General features: G+C 32.3%; 1 protein-coding gene across 2 annotated transcripts in view; it reads right to left on the bottom strand.

The window, feature by feature from the left end:
* LOC116847864 (acetylcholinesterase-like) overlaps window positions 1-18,648 on the bottom strand; it is a 523,728-nt gene that overhangs the window by 105,200 nt on the left and 399,880 nt on the right. For both annotated transcript variants that reach the window (XM_032823340.1, XM_032823341.1), the window contains one exon: window positions 16,551-16,693. In XM_032823340.1, the coding sequence (XP_032679231.1) occupies window positions 16,551-16,693 (143 nt within the window). The remainder of the gene's footprint in view (window positions 1-16,550; window positions 16,694-18,648) is intronic.

Raw genomic sequence — 18,648 nt, 5'->3', positions numbered from 1 at the left:
ACGGAGCCAGTACCAAAAATACAGCTTTTTTATATTAGGCTCAGTATTGAGCCTATATTTTTATATTAGACTCAGTATTGAGCCAGTACCAAAACCGGACATCCGCTTTTTGACTCAGTATCGGACCATTTTTCCGTACTGGCGAAATGTAAACGATTCATACTTGAGTATCTACGACTGAGCTTGTTCTTAAATGTCTTCTATGATAATATAACCTGTAAAATGAGATTTTTTGGGTTCTGATACAAAATGTTTTAGTTTTGTATGATTAATATGAATTAAACTGAATTAAAAGATAATAAAATATCGTACAATTATATGGTTTTTGTATAATATAATATAATAGAGGTGGCGGATTTATGTGCGTGTAAAAGACATCATGTACACAAAACCGCCATAAATATGCAATAATATTTTAAAACAAATTAGTAGCAGTTAAGATGCTTATTAGATTTGGTTTCCGAGTTTGAGCCGCATGGATTCATCTTTGTTTGATTCCGACGTCTCGCGAATATTTCAGTCCACTTCATCAGGAAGGAACGATGCCAAGTTGCTCCTAAGAGGTCTTCTTTTATATAGTAGTTGGCATAGAGGGAGAGGGGGGGAGACAGGAAGGTGAGAGGGAGGTAACAGGAGAGATGGTGGTGGGAAATTTGTTGTCTGTCATTTTTTGGAAAAACATAACTAAAAAATCAAGTTAAAACGCTTATTATTTTGAATTAATAAATATATATTTGAATAGATAACAGGTGTAAAAATTTCATTTCCTTTACTATAATTATCTATATTGAAAATAGATCAAGTATGGTGGCGTCATTTGGGACATCTTAGTGGCGTAAGTCGGGATCCAACAATTTCAATGGGCGTAATTCGGGACATTTGCAATTCACACTTAATTCTTGTGTACATATAAATAATTTTGTTTATGTTCAATTTTTATACGCTTTTTGCTAATTTACCATATTAACCATATTAGATAAAATTCATAGTTTTATCTAATGTTTAGTGTTATCTAATGTACCTATTATCACTTTATTGTTTTTTAAATAATCTCTTAAAAATTAGTCTTTGCTGTGAGTGGCGTAATTCGATACGTTTACCTTAATCAAATATTTCAAAATGAGACGCATTTAACTATTTATGGATAAAGATTTTATTTGTAATCGATGATGATTTCAATATCTTACCTAAATTAATAACATAGAAACAAGAAAATTAATGTAATACACATAGAAAAATTATATATTGCTCTTTAAATTCCTTGGGATATGAATTCTTTAAACGAAAACTCACTCTAAGTGATAATGCCGACACTCCGAATGGAGTAATATTTTATTTTTTACAAGAATAAATGTTCCATTTCAACCATAAAGTGAATTTTTATTCTGTACGAGTGAATGTTTCATTCGATTGAAATGAATATTTCACTCTTGTCAAATGAAACATCTTTAACACGTAAAATAAATATTCTTTTTTTATGCATTGTTCTTTATATGCTCACCATACCCACCATGCTGATTTTGTTTGAAATTTTCTCGATCATATGCCATTTGACCTATTTCATTACTATTACATTTGATAAATACGCTCAACCGGAATCGAACTCGGGAAATCCGATTTTGAGCTAGCTGTATTTCGTACTATGTCATCTCGCATTGATTGGTAAATATGTTTCGTATTATCCAAATGCAGTTCTGAACACACACCTAGCAGAACTCCACTTATATTCTATAATCGAAATACAATATTATCTCGTAAATTGATGAAGTTTTTTAAGTGTTAATAGTAATATTTAATAGAGGGCTTACATAGCTTTTTAAGTATTTTTATTTATATATATGCTTTCTAAAATTTAATAAATTATACTAAAAAATGTGACACAGCGGTGACGTAACGGTTACGATAGGACTTGATCATCTCACAGAATGAAGAATTCACTCCATGATACTGAGTGAAAGAATTTATTGCACAATATAGAGTAAATTAAAAGAATTCACTGCCCAATATAGAGTGAATTTGTTCCATAAAAGAAATCACTCTAATTAGAATTCATCACTCCAATTTTTCGAGAGAAATTTTATTCCTTGAAATTGACATAGTGCATTCGAGGAAATATTAATTATGTCAAATATTCGTTTAATATTTTGATAATATTGTATTTTATAAGTTTATGTATCTGCAAATTTGTCATAAGTTTATCATAAGCGTCAAAAGATGATGCTGAAAAAAGGCTAAAATTTTTCTGCAAGGGAAATTTATGAAATCGGACTATTTTTATATTTTTAGACCTACTGGACTCGAATATGAAGTTTAAAATAGTCCAAATTCCGGGGAACTTTAGAAAAATGCAGTTTTTTTTAATAGAAAAGTCTTCTTTTTTAGCAATTATTTTTTGATAAACGATTAACAATTGTGGAAAGAAGTCTTTTTTATTGATTTAATTTTTTTATTGCTATTTTTATTACTATTTTTTAATTTAACAAATAATTCTTAATCATCTGGCCTATTCTCGCAGCTCCGTGAATTGTAATGCAGAGAAAATAACATACAATCGAGAGCAGCGTTCATGTGCGGAGCTAGTGGTTAGCTAGTTGCATGTTTATACTGTCATTCGTAATGTTGCCACTTTTTTATTGCAAAAGAGTAACTTTAGAATTTTTTGAGTGTATGTGTCATCAAAAGAAGAGTAGTGCTGCAATTCTAAGAAAATATACGAGTAAATCGTAAAATCATAAAGTCGTAGCTTAAGAAAAAAACAAAAAAAAATTGTAGATATTTACGAGTTATCATATGACATACGGTTTGCATAAAATTTTCATTTTGAGTACATAATGAACTTTTCTCAAATTTAAATATAAATATATGTGATAAATATATGTGATGAATATATGTGATAATAAAGATAATTATCAAGAAAATATTTGTTGTCAAAGATAAGCATTGCTTATAAAGGAAGTAAATAAAGTAATCGTTTTTTTAACAGAATATTTTTCTTCATGTTTACACAGCTCAAATAGCCACTGATAAAAATAAGTCTTGTAGATATTTGATCTATCATGGGTAACCTTAATACAACTAAAAAAATTTCAATAAATTAGTAAGAACCGATGTAAGATATTAGTTGCAAATATGATTTATAGAGTTGCAGCTTTTGTTGTGCAATAAACGTAGTTCAGAAAAGTTGTAAAATTTTCAATCTCGATTGTCTTATATCGTAACAATGGTAAAAGTTTATCTGGGTCTTTTTTATAAAAAATAAAGATGTATCAGTTTTTCAGATAGACTTTCATGATTATCATGACATGAGGTAATGAATGGTGGAAATTACAATTTGTTTATATTTATGAGACAAATATACTGTATTAATAATTAATAATTAAATTTACGTCGTAAAATATAACAATATGATACAAATATAATACAATATAATACAAATTTTTTGTTCGCAGCAATAAATCTACAATAAGTTACAATACGTTCTTAAATCTACATACGTTACATTTAGATTTTTACGTAACAATTTTATGAAATTACTCGATAAGAATGAGTCTTGTAAATACTTGATTATTTATGGATAACTTTAATACAATAAAAAAATTTCACAGTCCAATAAAAGCTGTCATAAGTTTATCATAAGACACAAGGTCAATGTTTAATTAAACAGCATAGTCTAATAAATCTAATAGTATAATAAAAATCGAACTTTTTAAAAGTTAACCGGACGTTGCGGTCGTCGTTTCTTTTCAAAAGAAGAGAAAAAAAGAGAAGAAAAAATGTTCGAAGAGAAGGAAAAAAAGGACGTCCTTTCACAAGCATTTTGTACAATTGGAAATGGCTCGTGCTCTCTCGTACGATATGACGAAGGGCAGAATAGCGGCTTAATTACGGTCGTTCGCCGAAAGCCAACGGATCGATAAATATTTCCTCCCGGGACTTGAGCAGAAATTTGGATTTCACCGGCCCGGTTGGGAAGCCCGTTGGGAGGGAGAGAGGCAGAGGTGAAGGGAGGGGAGACTCTTTCTGATTAGAACAAATTGCGGTTCGTTTACAATCGCAATTACACGGGCCACTGTCGCTCGCCTCGCGGAAAATCAACGCGCTGCCGGCGAAAAACGAACGGCAGTACACGCGCAAAAGGCTGCGGAAAAGGAACAAAGGAACCGACGACGGCGGCGGGCTGGATAGGCGTTCCAATTAACGGTTTTTCACTTTACTTCCATATATCTGATGCGATACACGGCGAGAAACGTGTTTAATAATATAATCATGAGACGCCAATTCTTTCTACGTTGCGAGGCGAATCCGATCTGATAGACGTGAGATAATTAATGGTGGAAACATTGGTGGAATATATCGAATTAATTATTAAATTTATGCAACACAATAGTGTAAAATTTTTGATGTATTAATGCAGTAATAAATTTACTAAAAGTTATACGTCAGATTTTCATATTACATTTAATGTGACGGGTGTAGTTCCGAAAAGTACTCACCCCCAATTTTTTTGAAACTCAGTATTCTTACGTATTTTAACGCGCTGATTACGAATATCATAGCGAAAAATGGTGACTACTTGATTTTCAAACCATGAAAACCATGAAAAACCCATAAAAATTATAGTTTTTTACGTTTATCTCAGTAAATACGAAAAATCATGATAAATGTTTTAGACAAAAGCTTTAGATCTCACAGAGATAAATATTTTAGGTTCTATATATTTTCACCGTACGGATAATAGTTTTCGAGGAAATGGAGTATAAAGACAGTAACAGCGTTAACTATCGTCGTTGCGGTTAAAAAGTATTTAACTTTTTTTCTTAATAACTTTTTAATAAACAATGACCGACAGCTAATGGATAGATAGCAACGATAGGTAGGGTTAGGTTAGTTTTTAGGGGGGTGCGGGGGGCGCAGCCCCCCGCTAGTCGTTCGATATTTTTCCCGTGTTGTCAAAATGTCAAAAATGTTAAAAATATTCTTAAAAAAAGTTGTTAGAGTTCCTTTATAACTGTAAGTCCTCTTTCTTTTATTTCTTTTCGTCACGATTCGGGGAAAATATATTGTCTACGTGATGAAATAACCCGCAGAAGGGATTCGCAGAAATCGAGTATAAAGATCGTAACAACGTTGTTACGGTCTTTATATTCGATTTCTTCGAAAACTATCATTTGTACGGTAAAAATGTATAGGACCTAAAATATTTATCTCAGTGAGATCTAAAACATTTGTTTAAAATATTTATCATGATTTTCCGTATTTACTAAGATAAACGTAAAAAACCATAATTTTTATGGGATTTTCATGGTTTTCACTATGAAAATCAAGTAGTCACCAATTTTCACTATAATATTCGCAATCAGCGCGTCAATATACGTAGAAATACTGAGTTTTAAAAAAATCGGGGTGAATACTTTTCGGAACTTTATCCAATGTGACATATATTGTTTCGAGTAAATTTTGGTAATTTCTTTATCTCCTTCGTATTTCTATTTCATCATTTTATATGATAAATATGAGTCAATTTGATCAGTCATATTGTCTCAACGTTGCTGAATTTCGTGATTTAATGCACTTACGGTTGCTGCAAAGTTTACGCACATCAGTCTATTGGGACGTCGGCGTTGCACTTTTATTCAAACACACGTTTGCACGCCCGTATGCACCGTACGAAGTTTGGTAAATGAATGAGCGGAACAATAGCGCGATCGTGCGAGTGAACGTGAGCGGGAGCTGTGTAATAATAATTACTATCGTCCGATCGTTGCAATGCGCGGCAATTATTCGCGAATAATTGTATTAACCTGAATTGATAAAGTTTACCAGTGCAATATTAATATGCGACGTCGCGCTGCATTTCTATTTAATCTTTCTACAGCACATGCTCGTCGACACTCGTTGTTAAGATTAACGACTTTTCTTCTTGTCATCAACTAGACCCAAGATACCTTACAAGGAAACCCACACAAGTGTCCGCCTCCGATTTTCATAAACTTGTACTTTAGATAAAAATAACAGATACGTTTTTTATTATATGTGCCCTTTCGTAAGTTTAGAAGGTGAAATACTTTGAAGAAAATCGGTTTTTTTATTCGAAGGGAATATAATGAAGAAAATATTTTGAATAAAAGTTGAATGGTTTGAAGAGTACTTTACAGAAATTATTTTAATAATTGTAATAAGAAGAAGTGGAAATGTTAATTGGGGAAATGTTAACAAAATTTTTTTTTAAATAATTTATGTAAAATACTTTTCAAACCATTCAACATTTATTGAAAATATTTTTTTCTATCTCTTATAGTTTTCATTATATTCCCATCGAATGAAAAAAATAGATTTTCCTCAAAGGAGTATTTCATCCTCTAAACTTGCAAAAGTGCAGATATAATAAAACACGTATCTGTTATTTTGATCTAAAATACAACATATCACAAGTTCATGAAAATCGGAGGCGGATACTTGTGTGGGTTTCCTTGTTAGATAGACAAGTATACGTAAATTGTGCAGCAACATTATTAATAAATTTGTACATTTATAAAGGTTGCATCTCTTAGAGTTGATCATATGGCAGTCATATTTATGACGTAAACATAGAAAAATACTTACTGCATTCAAATAAATATTTCTTGTTTCAGATACCACATAAATTTATATGCCTGCAAATATATCATAAGTTTATCATAAGCATCAAATTTATTTAAAATACGTTCTAATAAATTTAGCATTTCAGTTAGGAATATTAAATTAAAACATTCGATTTGCTTGCTACATAGAGTTGAACTTTTTTTCGGTAAAGTTTTACCGAAAATTTTTATAAAGAGAATAAATTCATCTGTGTTGAGTATACAATAATGAGTTTTTCTAAAATTTGTGATGAGTATATTTTATTGTTATTAAACTTATTATAAAAAAAATATTTTTTATTGAAGATTGTTTGAAAGAAGGATAGTAAACTGAGTAATCGCTTTACTTAGCAGTAAAATAATATTTTTCTGTATACAAAACGAAGAAAACAAAAATATAAAGAAAATAAGAAAAATATAAAGAAAGTAAAAATTTTATGTAAAAATCTGATTATATCTTTTTTAATAAAATTGTTGCTGTTATCAATGTAATAAAAAAGTTGATATTATAATATAACGTTACGTTAATATTTAATTCCGTAGAGTATATTTGCCTTGTAAGTATTATTAGCAAATAGTAAAATTTCCATCATCGATTGTCTCACATTGTAATAATCATAAGGAAGTCTATTCAAGATGATAAAAACTAATACAATATTTTTTATTTTTGAATGCAACTCTTAGATAGACTAATATATATATATATATATATATATATATATATATATATATATATATATTGTTATAACATGAGATAACGTACGGTTTGTGTACAATCATTTTTATTAAATTCATGAATTAGATATATTGGAAATAGCAATTAAATTTACATCATATAATAACCCTGATAGAAATTTCACGTAGTTTGTAAGCAGTTACTGAACAGTTATATTAACGTTTGCCTAGTAACTGACGAATAAAACTGTTGGGATCCCAATCAAGATGTAACGCTTTGTTTGCAGTTACTGAGCACAAAAAATGCGCAATATCTGAACTCATTTATTGACCGAGCAATAATTGGACAAAGAAACTATTCAGTCGATTAATAAGCAAGTTTATTGCTTATAAAATGGACAGTTTTGTGTTAGTAATAATGGATATTATGTGCGTGCTTGCTTATTATACAATTTTAATTTTTAATAAAAGTTAGTACAGTCATAGACATAAAAAATGTCTGATTTTTGTAATAAGTTTTAGAATATAACCAATAGAATAGTCCAATATAAGAAACGTTTTTCTTAGGTACTATTCTCTCATTGGATAATTTTTAGATTACGTTGCCAACAAAAAGTCGGACAACTTTTATGTCTATAATTGTAAAGGAAATCTAGGATGTGTTTCTAAGATAGTCTAATATGTTTTTATCACAATGCAATTCTATATCATTATATAGAATCTATACAGCCCGTTATATAGAATCTACCCAGCAAACACAGAATATAAGTATTATATAACATAGAAGTAACACGTAATATAACGGATGTTATTAGTGTTAAAGTTACATCATTTTCTTTTATAACTGCAATCTAACTGTGTTTTAGAACTGTTATATTTATCTGTTATTTACAGGTTATAATTATATAACACCAACATAACTAAAATATAATATATTATATAACAAGCGTTTATTTGCATTACATCTATTATATAGCATTCTTATATCTAAGGATCGGATTATTCACTAGATGACTTCTGTTTTCTCGTGTCTTTCTCGTACGTAAAATATGATGCATTAATATATATAAGAACGATGATCACAAGACCGCACAATTTGTACTATGGAGTTCTCTTTTATAGTAAAAAGAAGTGATACATTTTTTTATAAATTGATGAAAATTACATGTACAGAAAGATAAAAATGAATAAATGAAAATAATAAATCCAATAGCATAAAATGCCTGAATATAATAGACGTCTAGAATTAGCTCTAGAATAATTCTGGAATATTTTGTGTTATTTGGGAGCTAATTTAGAATGGCAAGATACTTTTATGTTATTATCTTTAGTAAAAATTTTTTTGATATAAAATAAATAATTATAATATTTTTACAAATTAAGTGATATATGAGTGATAGCTTATAATCTCTGCGTACAATTAAATATCTATAATTGCTGGGAAATAATAATTTATATTCCAGCTATATAACATTTTAGTAACACATTATATTTCTGTTATATAGTTGCAATATCGTTTGAGTGGGAAATTACAACTAACGTGTATGTTACATGTAATAAACATGTTATATTGTACGTTACATTCCGTTATATTATGACGATGTAACTGTATTATATTATTGTGTTTGCTAGGTATATATAGCCCATTTGTCGTTTGCTCACTTTCAACTAACCTTACTTGTCACTTCTGCCCTAACGTGTTGTTTTGTTAAATTCCAGATTTCCTCCAATTTCCTCTTCCTTGTTCTATGTTTTGCTACGCGTTCACTTATTTTTCGATACAACTATGAATATACTATATTCGATACACTTATTTTCAGTTTCGATACAACTATGAAATGCAGTAATACTAGACAGTAACTGATTAGGTGTTTAGTAACCCTTATAGAAATATCATACTAAGAATCATTGATAATTACTTATTATCCAGTATTTTTAATACTGAAAAAAAAGTAATTATCAATGATTCTTAGTATGATATTTCTATAAGGGAAAACTGCATAGATTTCTACTAGGGAATGTTATTTTTTGTCATATTGATGAAATAACAGACTTACTGAAAACTATCAGATTTTCACATTATATGACGTTTGGAATAAACGTTTTTATATTTATATTTTATTATTCTATGTATTAAATATAGTTGAAAGTGCCGGTTATAAGAGATGCAGCTTTTAAAGTAATGTTGCTGCCAAAATTACGTTGTAAATTTGGCTCGTAGTATGTCTTCAGGTAAACAAATGTTTATCTGGAGATATATCAAATACAACAAAAGCCCATAGCTTCCGTATTATAAATTATGTGAACCATGTCAGTAAATGAAAAGGAAATGAATTTTTGGTAAAACTTTAGAATTACATCACTAAAAAAAGAACCTTGTAGACGATACAAGAAATCTGTTTGCATTTTTCAAATTCAGCGTAAAGGATACTATACAGATCACATAATGCTTTGCATGATGTGATAAAAAAAGTTTTCTTTTTGTAGTCTAATGTAATCGCGGGCGACTGTCTCACGTACTTCTTCGAATACATACGCTTCCTCCAATCCGCTTTCCAATTCTTAAGCTAATTTGGAGTCCGTATGACCTCGGCAAACATTTGATTGGACGCGGTCTTTTTTCACGAGCTTCGAGCGACGGAGCGCGGAACGTCTCCGTAATTACCTCTCGAATTAGATCTCCGTCAAAGTAAAGTTCGCTCGGGCTAAATGAAGGACACGGTTTTCTTATTATCTATTCCCGCTTCCGAGTCTTAATTCGAGAAATTCTTTAAATTTTCACTCGCCCGTAACTCGGAAACCACCGCGATATCTCGTGTCGCTAAAATTGATTCCAGATTAATTAATTGAAGGCTCCGCGCGTAATAAATTCGCGAACGGAAGGAGGCGCCAAGGAATGCCCACGTTGTTCGTTCTTTACCCCCTCCCCCCCTCCTCCGACATTATTATCGACATTTTTCCCCGGCGCTGAAGTCGATAATAACACGTCTAGGTTGCAGCGAAGTATAACAAATCGGCGTCGGGAAGAATTACGAGGGACGTATTAGTGTGTGCGTTAAAGTCTGCAATAAATCAAGCGTTGATACGCCTCGCGCGTTTAATTAATAACGTTATGAACGGCAGATGGATTGTCCAGTTACACGTGTGTGTTAAGTTCCACTTATCCCAGCGAACCGCGCGAGAAGTCAAATTGACACATGATGTATGGTCCGCTTGTTCTACAAAAAGGAGCCTCGGAGCGACTTAGCGACAGTTACAAGTTGGAGTTAGCTAACAAGAAGAGCGCTCGAGGCCGATGAATATATAGTCGAGGTCTCGCTGAGTGGTAGTTTGTAGGGAAGAGAAAAAATGGCAAAGAGAGAGGGAGAGAAAAAAGGAAATATGAGTCGCAGTGTGTTGTGCTCACCGGCCTCTCTCTCTCTCTCTCTCTCTCTCTCTCTTTCTGTCGCTCTCTGCCTTCTGTGCACGACGCGTATATAATTCCTCGTTGCACGAGGAACGTAATTCGGACGGTATCTCGATCCCGCGAGGGAGATCTCGGTTTCCGGAATTCGGACATATTTAACGCTCCGAAGCGCGCGCTCGCGCCCGCGCGCCGTTTGTTCGCGCAGACGTATCGCAATTAGATCGACATATCGACATGTCGAATGTCGGGAGGAAAGGGCGGTGAGCTGACAATCTCTCACTCGCGGCATTTTTGTGAAAAATCCATCGAACATCGACCAAAATGTTTGTCGGTATAAAAAAAAATCTGTGTATATATTTTGAAAAACCGACACTATGGTAACCGTAGTGTTGATAATACATTTTAATAATACTAATAATGATCCTTATTGACGGGAAAAGCTTTTAGTGCACACATATTAAGTTCCAAGCATTAAAGTAAGAGTATACAGTAGAATTAAGTGTGCTAAGGAAAGCAATTTTAGACCACTTAGAAATGCGCATTCATCAGGGATTTTTAAATACTAAAGTAGTGCCATGAAAGAAGTCATCCGTGCCGGAAAATAAATTCGCTACTGTATATGTATAACCGATTCGTGTGTGAAATATAAACTATATGCCATCCAATGAGAGAAGTAACGTGGGATAGGTCATATCTAGGTCGTAGAGATTTAGGTGGAACCTTTAATTTTATTATCTCTAATTGATCCGGACTATTGATTTTAAATGATTAAGTAGCTTGAAAATAAAAATAAAGTCAGATACTGTTCCACTATCTTCCACTGTATTAACTTCCACTATACTATCTTCCAATGTACACAATAGAAACACATTTATTTTGTATAAAATAAATACTGAATTGACCTATAAATTCATGTGGATTTTTGTCTGGTATTCGCATGTTGATATTAACAGAATAGCTGTATACAGTTGACCTTTTGTGCCTTTTGACTTTATATGCTTTGATAGCTGACATTTCTGAATACATTTCGTGCCGATAATGTTTAAAGAAGTACAGCTGTCTTTGTTTTGCGGCTTAAAAATCGAAGGCAATCATGAGGATTTTCCGGTATATATATTAAGCTTTTTCGTAAAAATTGTTAAAATCCGACTGATATGTTTTGCTTCATCCACTATGTTCACCTGATATTATCCCTTCTGATTATCATTTGTTTCGCTCATTACGGGACTGCCTTAGTGGTATAAAATTCGCCTGTTCAGAAGATGCAGAAAATCATTTGAAACGTTTCTTCGCCGAAAAAGTACGAGAATTTTACGAGAGAGAAATTATGAAATTACATTAAGGATGACAAAAGATTGTCGAACAGAATGGCGCATATATTATTGATTAAAATTGTTTTTAACAAGAATAAAATGCATTTTAATTTTGTTGAAAAATTCGCATAAACTTATACAGTCCCAGAATGACCTTCAAAGTCCATTTTTCTAATAATTTTGTAGATTTTTAATTATTAATTACAGAAGATTGACGATCACTTGCGATGATATATTAGTGTTACCTAATTAATAACTAAAAATCTACATAGTTATTAAGAAAAGGTAGAGAACTTTTTTGTTCATTTTGACATAATGTACAAGCGCGTAATGGTAGAAGTCGCCACTACAACTTATCTATCATATTTCGCATAATCATTCACATATTTCTTTAATTGATACCTCGATAATTATTGCAAATATCGCAAAATGGTAGAAGACTTTTATATTCACCTTAATCCATACTATGCTTTCCATAACCTATGGCTAAACCAGTAAGGCTAGCAAAAAAGTGATGTTTTTTGTGTAAAATCGATTGGTGTAATCACTTTTGTGCTACAGTTAATACAATATTTAGTAATTTGTTTATAACAATTTATTGTAAAATTGATTTGTACAACAAACTTTTTACGCCAGTTATAATTTCTCATGCTCCAGTACTGTTTGCAATAGTTATTTTTTGCTTTGAAACTTGTATTCTAAAACACCCTGTATGGGTGTTCAGACTAAATAACCCAAAAGGTTGATAGTCATGAAAAGTGAGTGCCATGTAAATACTTGTTTGATCCTATAAACTGCAGAAAGTTATGTTGCACCAATTCAATTAAATCACGTTGATAAATTAAGGGTGTACGGAGAATATATAGTAGAAGCTTACCCTAACTTCGATCGATTTAAAGTACAAAATAGTAACCATAACATGTTTACATTCTTAAGTGTTTACCTCAGCACATAAATCTAACGTTCTATTCGCACCGTGTAATTAATATTACTATAAAATAATAAATTATATATAAAACAATAAATTACTACTATATAAACTCTTCAAATCTCGTACTTTGTTGACGTACTTTGTTGTAAAAAGAGGTTTTGTCTTAACTCATTAAAGTCCACGGCTAGACCAGTAAGGTTAGCAAAAAAATAACTATTGCAAATAGGATTGGAGTATGAAAAACCATAATAGGCGTAAAAAGTTCGTTGTAAAAATCAATTTTGCAATAAATTGTTATAAACAAATTACTAAATATTGACTGTAGCACAAAACTGATTACGCCAATTGATTAAAATACGAATAAAGTTACACAAAAAACATATATTACTTTTTTGCGTAGCGTCCTCCGGTTATGCAAAAGAAAATAAATTAACGTTAATTGAAAGTTGCTCCAACTTATGGCTAGACCAGCCATAAGTAAGGCTAGTAAGACTAGCAAAAAAGTGTTATATGTTTTTTATGTAACTTTTTCCGTAAAATTGATTGGCGTAATTAATTTTGTGCTACAGTCAATATTTAGTAATTTGTTTAGAACAATTTATTGTAAAATTGATTTGTACAACAAATTTTTTACGCCACTTATAATTTCTCATGCTTCAGTTTTATTTGCAATGGTTATTTTTTGCTAACCTTACTGGTCTAACCATGGAATTAATAGATTAAGAAAGTAATTAAATAAGTTCAGTTTATGACTAAAGTGTGTAAACATAATATTAAGCTGAAAACTTTACCGACAGAATACCGACATTTTTCTGCAAAGTTTACGTCGTATTAGTTGTACAAAATTACAAATGCTTTTACACATTGAAAGTACGTGTAAAAATATATAAGAGCTCAATATTTTACGAAAACTAAATAAAAAACGTAAAATCTCAAGTGCCCGCTGTCAGTTAGTGTAATATTGTCTAATCAAAAGTTTCGCAGCTTCTAGTATGTATGTACATACTGAAAGTGTGGATGTTCCAAATAGGAAAACATTTTGAAGAACATTGCTATACCTTTGCATCAGAATTCAGAAGCTGAATATTCGAAAAGAAAGACTTCTACATATGTGTGTGCGTGATTAGGTTTTCTACTAAATATGATAAAATAAAGCATATTTACGTAAGTTCTGTATTTACAAGAAATGTGTGTTAGTGACAATTAGTGGCGTGGCCAGGGGGGGTGGGGTGAGAGGGTTGCAAAAATTAATTTTCTGGGTTACGCTAAGTGTGAGAAAAATTTTTTCGAATGATCTTTTTTTGTTCTTCAAAAATAAAAAGTACAGCTCCCCCCGAAACTTTTTTCTGGCTACGCCACTGGTGACAATCGTCTCTGCGCTATTGACATTTTTCGAGTACGTCATCGATTCCAGTATCTCCTTTCTCCTGCACCTATCTTCAAGTCTGATTAAATCTTCTTGTGTAATAAAACAGCATCAGCCTGGCCATCAATACGACGGAAAACTTTCAAATCGTCGTTATAATAAAAACTTACAGTATCTGAAGTTAGCAACTATATCGTGTTAATAAATAAAGTAAATAGTAATAGACCAAATAGTGTAATACAAATAGTAATAATTGCAAATAGTGATAGTAATGGTAGTAATGGAACAAAATGAGAGCCCTGAGGGACGCATGAAGTCACAGATATGTGCCTCAAGAAACTTCTATTAAATTTTACAATTTTAATTCTATCCAATAGAAAATCTAAAATCCAGTACAGGAGAACACTTCTAAAATCAAGAACTCGCAGTTTGCGCAATGAAATGGAATGATAAATCGTATCAACTCAGACAGCATGAGCTCTAAAAACAACGCATAAGATGACTTTAAGATGTCTTTTAGTCATCTTTATGATACATATTTTAGAGGTGACATAAATATAACTAAAGACATAAATATAACTAAAGACATCTTAAAGTCATCTTATGCGTTATTTTTAGAGCTCGTGTGGTCTTGGAAGTGTCTGGGAAATGTCTGGGAAGTGTCCGACTGAAGTCCATGTATGTTACATCAGTCTGATATTGATTGTGGATATAGTATAATGATAATAGGTTAATAAGTTTGTTATAGAAGATTAACCAGGCATAAATTCATGTTGTTCGTTAAAGATAATATTATTACAAAGGGAGTTAAGCTTTTGCGCAATAATGCTCTCGAAGATCCTGAGCACAATGCTCTGCTTAATGGATCTATATTTGATAAACATACAAATTGTTCCCATAAAGTAGAGAATATTTAAAGATAATATAAGATATTTAAAGATAATATAATCATATTTTAAAGATTTCTTGAATAAAACTATAAAAAACAAGACGCATACAGAATAGCTGATAACTCACGGAGGAGTCGCGGTGTACAGAGATTAAACAACCTCATCATTAGATAAGGTTGTTAAAGAACAAAAAATTCTTCAATCATTTTGCAAACAACCACGTAAAACTTTGAGTTATTAATCAAAGAAAATTCGCGTGAATGATCACGCGTACGGTAGATGAGCTGTGATAGCGACGTTTACTGTTGTATGCTTATATTTTAGATTAAATTGAATAAGAAAGTCTTCCATTTTTCAAATGACCATGTAGACGTTTAGTTATTAATTAAAGAAGATTAGTGAATTATTGTGTAATACACGCACACTTGACTGAAATCTGTATGATAATATTCATAATAAACAAGCCATAAGTACAAGAACAATCGCTTAAAAGCCATAATATTGTATCGTGTTTAAAGAAAATCACAACAGCGATCTGTAGTAAAACCATGTTCGTTAAATTGTATTCACGTGTACGTGTACTCGAAAAATTTTCAAACTTATTTCTCTTAAAAAACGGAGCTTCGATTGGAAAGAAGTTATTCAATTATTTCGATCTATTTTGAGACATACAATCACCTCCTTCTTAGTTGTAGAAATATAAAAGATATAAGAAATATAGAATTAATATAAGAAATATAAAGTATAATTTTTTCTGAATATCTATCCGAATAATAATAATAATTTTTATATTAATGAGAAAATCCTCTTAGTATACATGACGATATGTTAGACTGGTGCAAAAGATTTGTCATACTTCTTATATTCTATTCTTGTCTATTCTTATATTCTATATAAGAAATATAGAATTAATATAAAAATATAAAGTATAATTTTTTCTGAATATCTATCCGAATAATAATAATAATTTTTATATTAATGAGAAAATCCTCTTAGTATACATAACGATATGTTAGACTGGTGCAAAAGATTTGTCATACTTCTATTGAATTTTCACAGGAAGCTTCGGTATCAAAGAGAAAATAAGATGATGTTTAAAAAAATATTGAGTCAATGTTGTTCATTTTATTCGTAAAAATTATTAATCCCTCGAAATTGAATAACTGCGTTTTCGATTTTATTTGACAAACACAACGAATCTTTTGCACCAGTTTAATAAAATCGCAGGTGGGCAAATAAAAAAGAATAGATAAATAGAGAACGCAGGAATAATGAATAAAATAAGTAAGTTTTCAATGAAATCTCGCGCAGTGTGCAAGACGATGCGCGAGAGCGCCAGTTGGACTCACTTGGAAAATGATGGCTTCCCGCTCGATTTGCGAAAAGTTCTTGAAGATAGTATTGATGATATTGAGGAACTTGTCTCGGTCCAGGAAAGTAGCTTGATCCTTCTCGAAGAAGTCAATGAAGTCGTACAGGATGAAGTATGTTCCTGAAACAGAGAGATACGCGTATGTTTGGAGTGGAAGAAGAAACTGTGCGCGAGGGAATTTGCAGCGCGACTTTCTCGCACGTAATTTGTGCGAGAGATAGAAAGAACTACAAAATCCATAGTATCATCGCCTCATTTCCACTGTGGCATTATAAGTTCAGTCAGTTATTGCTCGATTCGCTTAACAAGCTCGCCGAAAAAAGGAGTTTCAACGCGCGCACGAGATGCTCCGAACGCTCCGAGCGCTTTCAAGTGATACAACCGACGATTCGCTCCGACTTTGCGCAACATGCCGAAACTACCGAAGGTATTACCCGCTGGCGTAGATGTCTCTTCGTAATTCACGGTTAAGAAAGGACAGCATGAAGGGAGGGAAAAGAGAGGACGGAGGGAGAGCGTGAGACACGCAGTTTCAGAGGGAAGACGCGCGTTGGCTTTATTTAATGAAAAAAGTTGACCACACCGGCAGGGCGTTATACATTCTTCGTTCCGCGGCGTGAAACTCCCGGATTTCCGGTTGCTTACACGTGCACAACACGGAAACTTCGTCCTCTGTCTCCCTCTCTCTCTCTCTCTCTCTCTCTCTCTCTCTCTCTCTCTCTCTCTCATCTCCTCTCAGCGAGCAAGAGTGTTGCCTCGGGCGTGCCACCGCCTTTGAGATCGCGCACGAGAGCTTCAAAGAGAGCGTTCGCGCCGCGAAGAGGAAATGTAGTTTTCTCATATAAAGAATTTTCTGTTGGGCGATATGCAACGATAACAGGTAGCCGGCTCCGGCATTTATATTGTAAATATTTTCCGAGAATGCATATAACCAGTCGAATCCCATCTTCCTCTCTTTCTCTCGCATCACTCTCGAGAGGTCGTGTAAATTTAAACGGCCGCGATGCGATAAATGAATTACGTTCGATCTGCCGACGAACGCGTTCAAAGCGCGCCACTCGCAGCGGCGGCGTTAAGCACGAATTTAATTGTTAAGTTTCCGGGAAACGGCAAGCGATGCGAAAGTCTCAAACTAGGGGGGAAGTAGTTGGGTAGTTGAGTCGAGCACGAAAGAGAGTACTCCCGTTCTCCTCGCTTCACCGAGTAGTCTTCTTTCGCAGCTTTCGTAGCATCTTCGCGTCATTGAATATTCTCGGCGTAGATATATCTACGAATTTGATCGAATCCCGAATTGACACGTTAAGGGACGATTGTTCCTCCCTCTTGCTAAGCTAACTAACGGTTAAATCATAGATTCATCTTTGTCTAATTTGAGGGAGAAACAAAGACAGACATATGAGTTGGGTAGTTTACTAAAAAATTGGAAAAATCGGCCTTAACGGAACTGGAAGGTCAGATTGCCTGAAAATCGTGCTTGTTCTTTCATAATTTTTTATGACAAACTTAATGAATATGCGAAAGTGTTATTTTGACGTGTATTTATACAATATATAAAGAGAAGAAAAATATAATTTTGATGATTAAGTACCTAATATAAGTGTATGGTACATGCAGTTAAAATATATTTCGTTTTTCTTTTCAAGATCGTCATTTTGCAATAATATCTTGACTCTAGGTGGTTCAATTAAGTTGAAGTTTAGATAGAAAATTTGCATAAGCTTCTCGTTATCGTGTGAACCACTGACAAACTCGTGAAAATATTTAATTTTGAAATTTAATTTTTTTACTATAAAAGAACTGAAAATTAATAATATTCCATTAAGATATTTGCAATTTTGTTAACTTTTACTCAATTTCTATTATAGTTCACACGATAACGATAAGCTTACGTAAATTTTCTACCTAAAGCTTAATTACCTCTACTAAGCTTAATTAGCTTTACCTTCAGCTTAATTAAATCACCGAAAGTCAAAATATTACTGCAAGATGACGATCTTGAAAAGAGAAACGAAATATATTTTAACTGTATGTACCATACACTTATATTGAGTATTTGATCATCAAAATTATATTTT

The sequence above is a fragment of the Odontomachus brunneus genome, unplaced genomic scaffold, assembly GCF_010583005.1.
Source record: "Odontomachus brunneus isolate Ranch 3 - 2012 unplaced genomic scaffold, Obru_v1 Obru_scaffold_084, whole genome shotgun sequence".
In the NCBI taxonomy this organism is placed as follows: Eukaryota; Metazoa; Arthropoda; class Insecta; order Hymenoptera; family Formicidae; genus Odontomachus; species Odontomachus brunneus.
The sequence above is the reverse complement of the archived record's forward strand: the minus strand, read 5'-3'. Positions and strand labels throughout refer to the sequence as shown.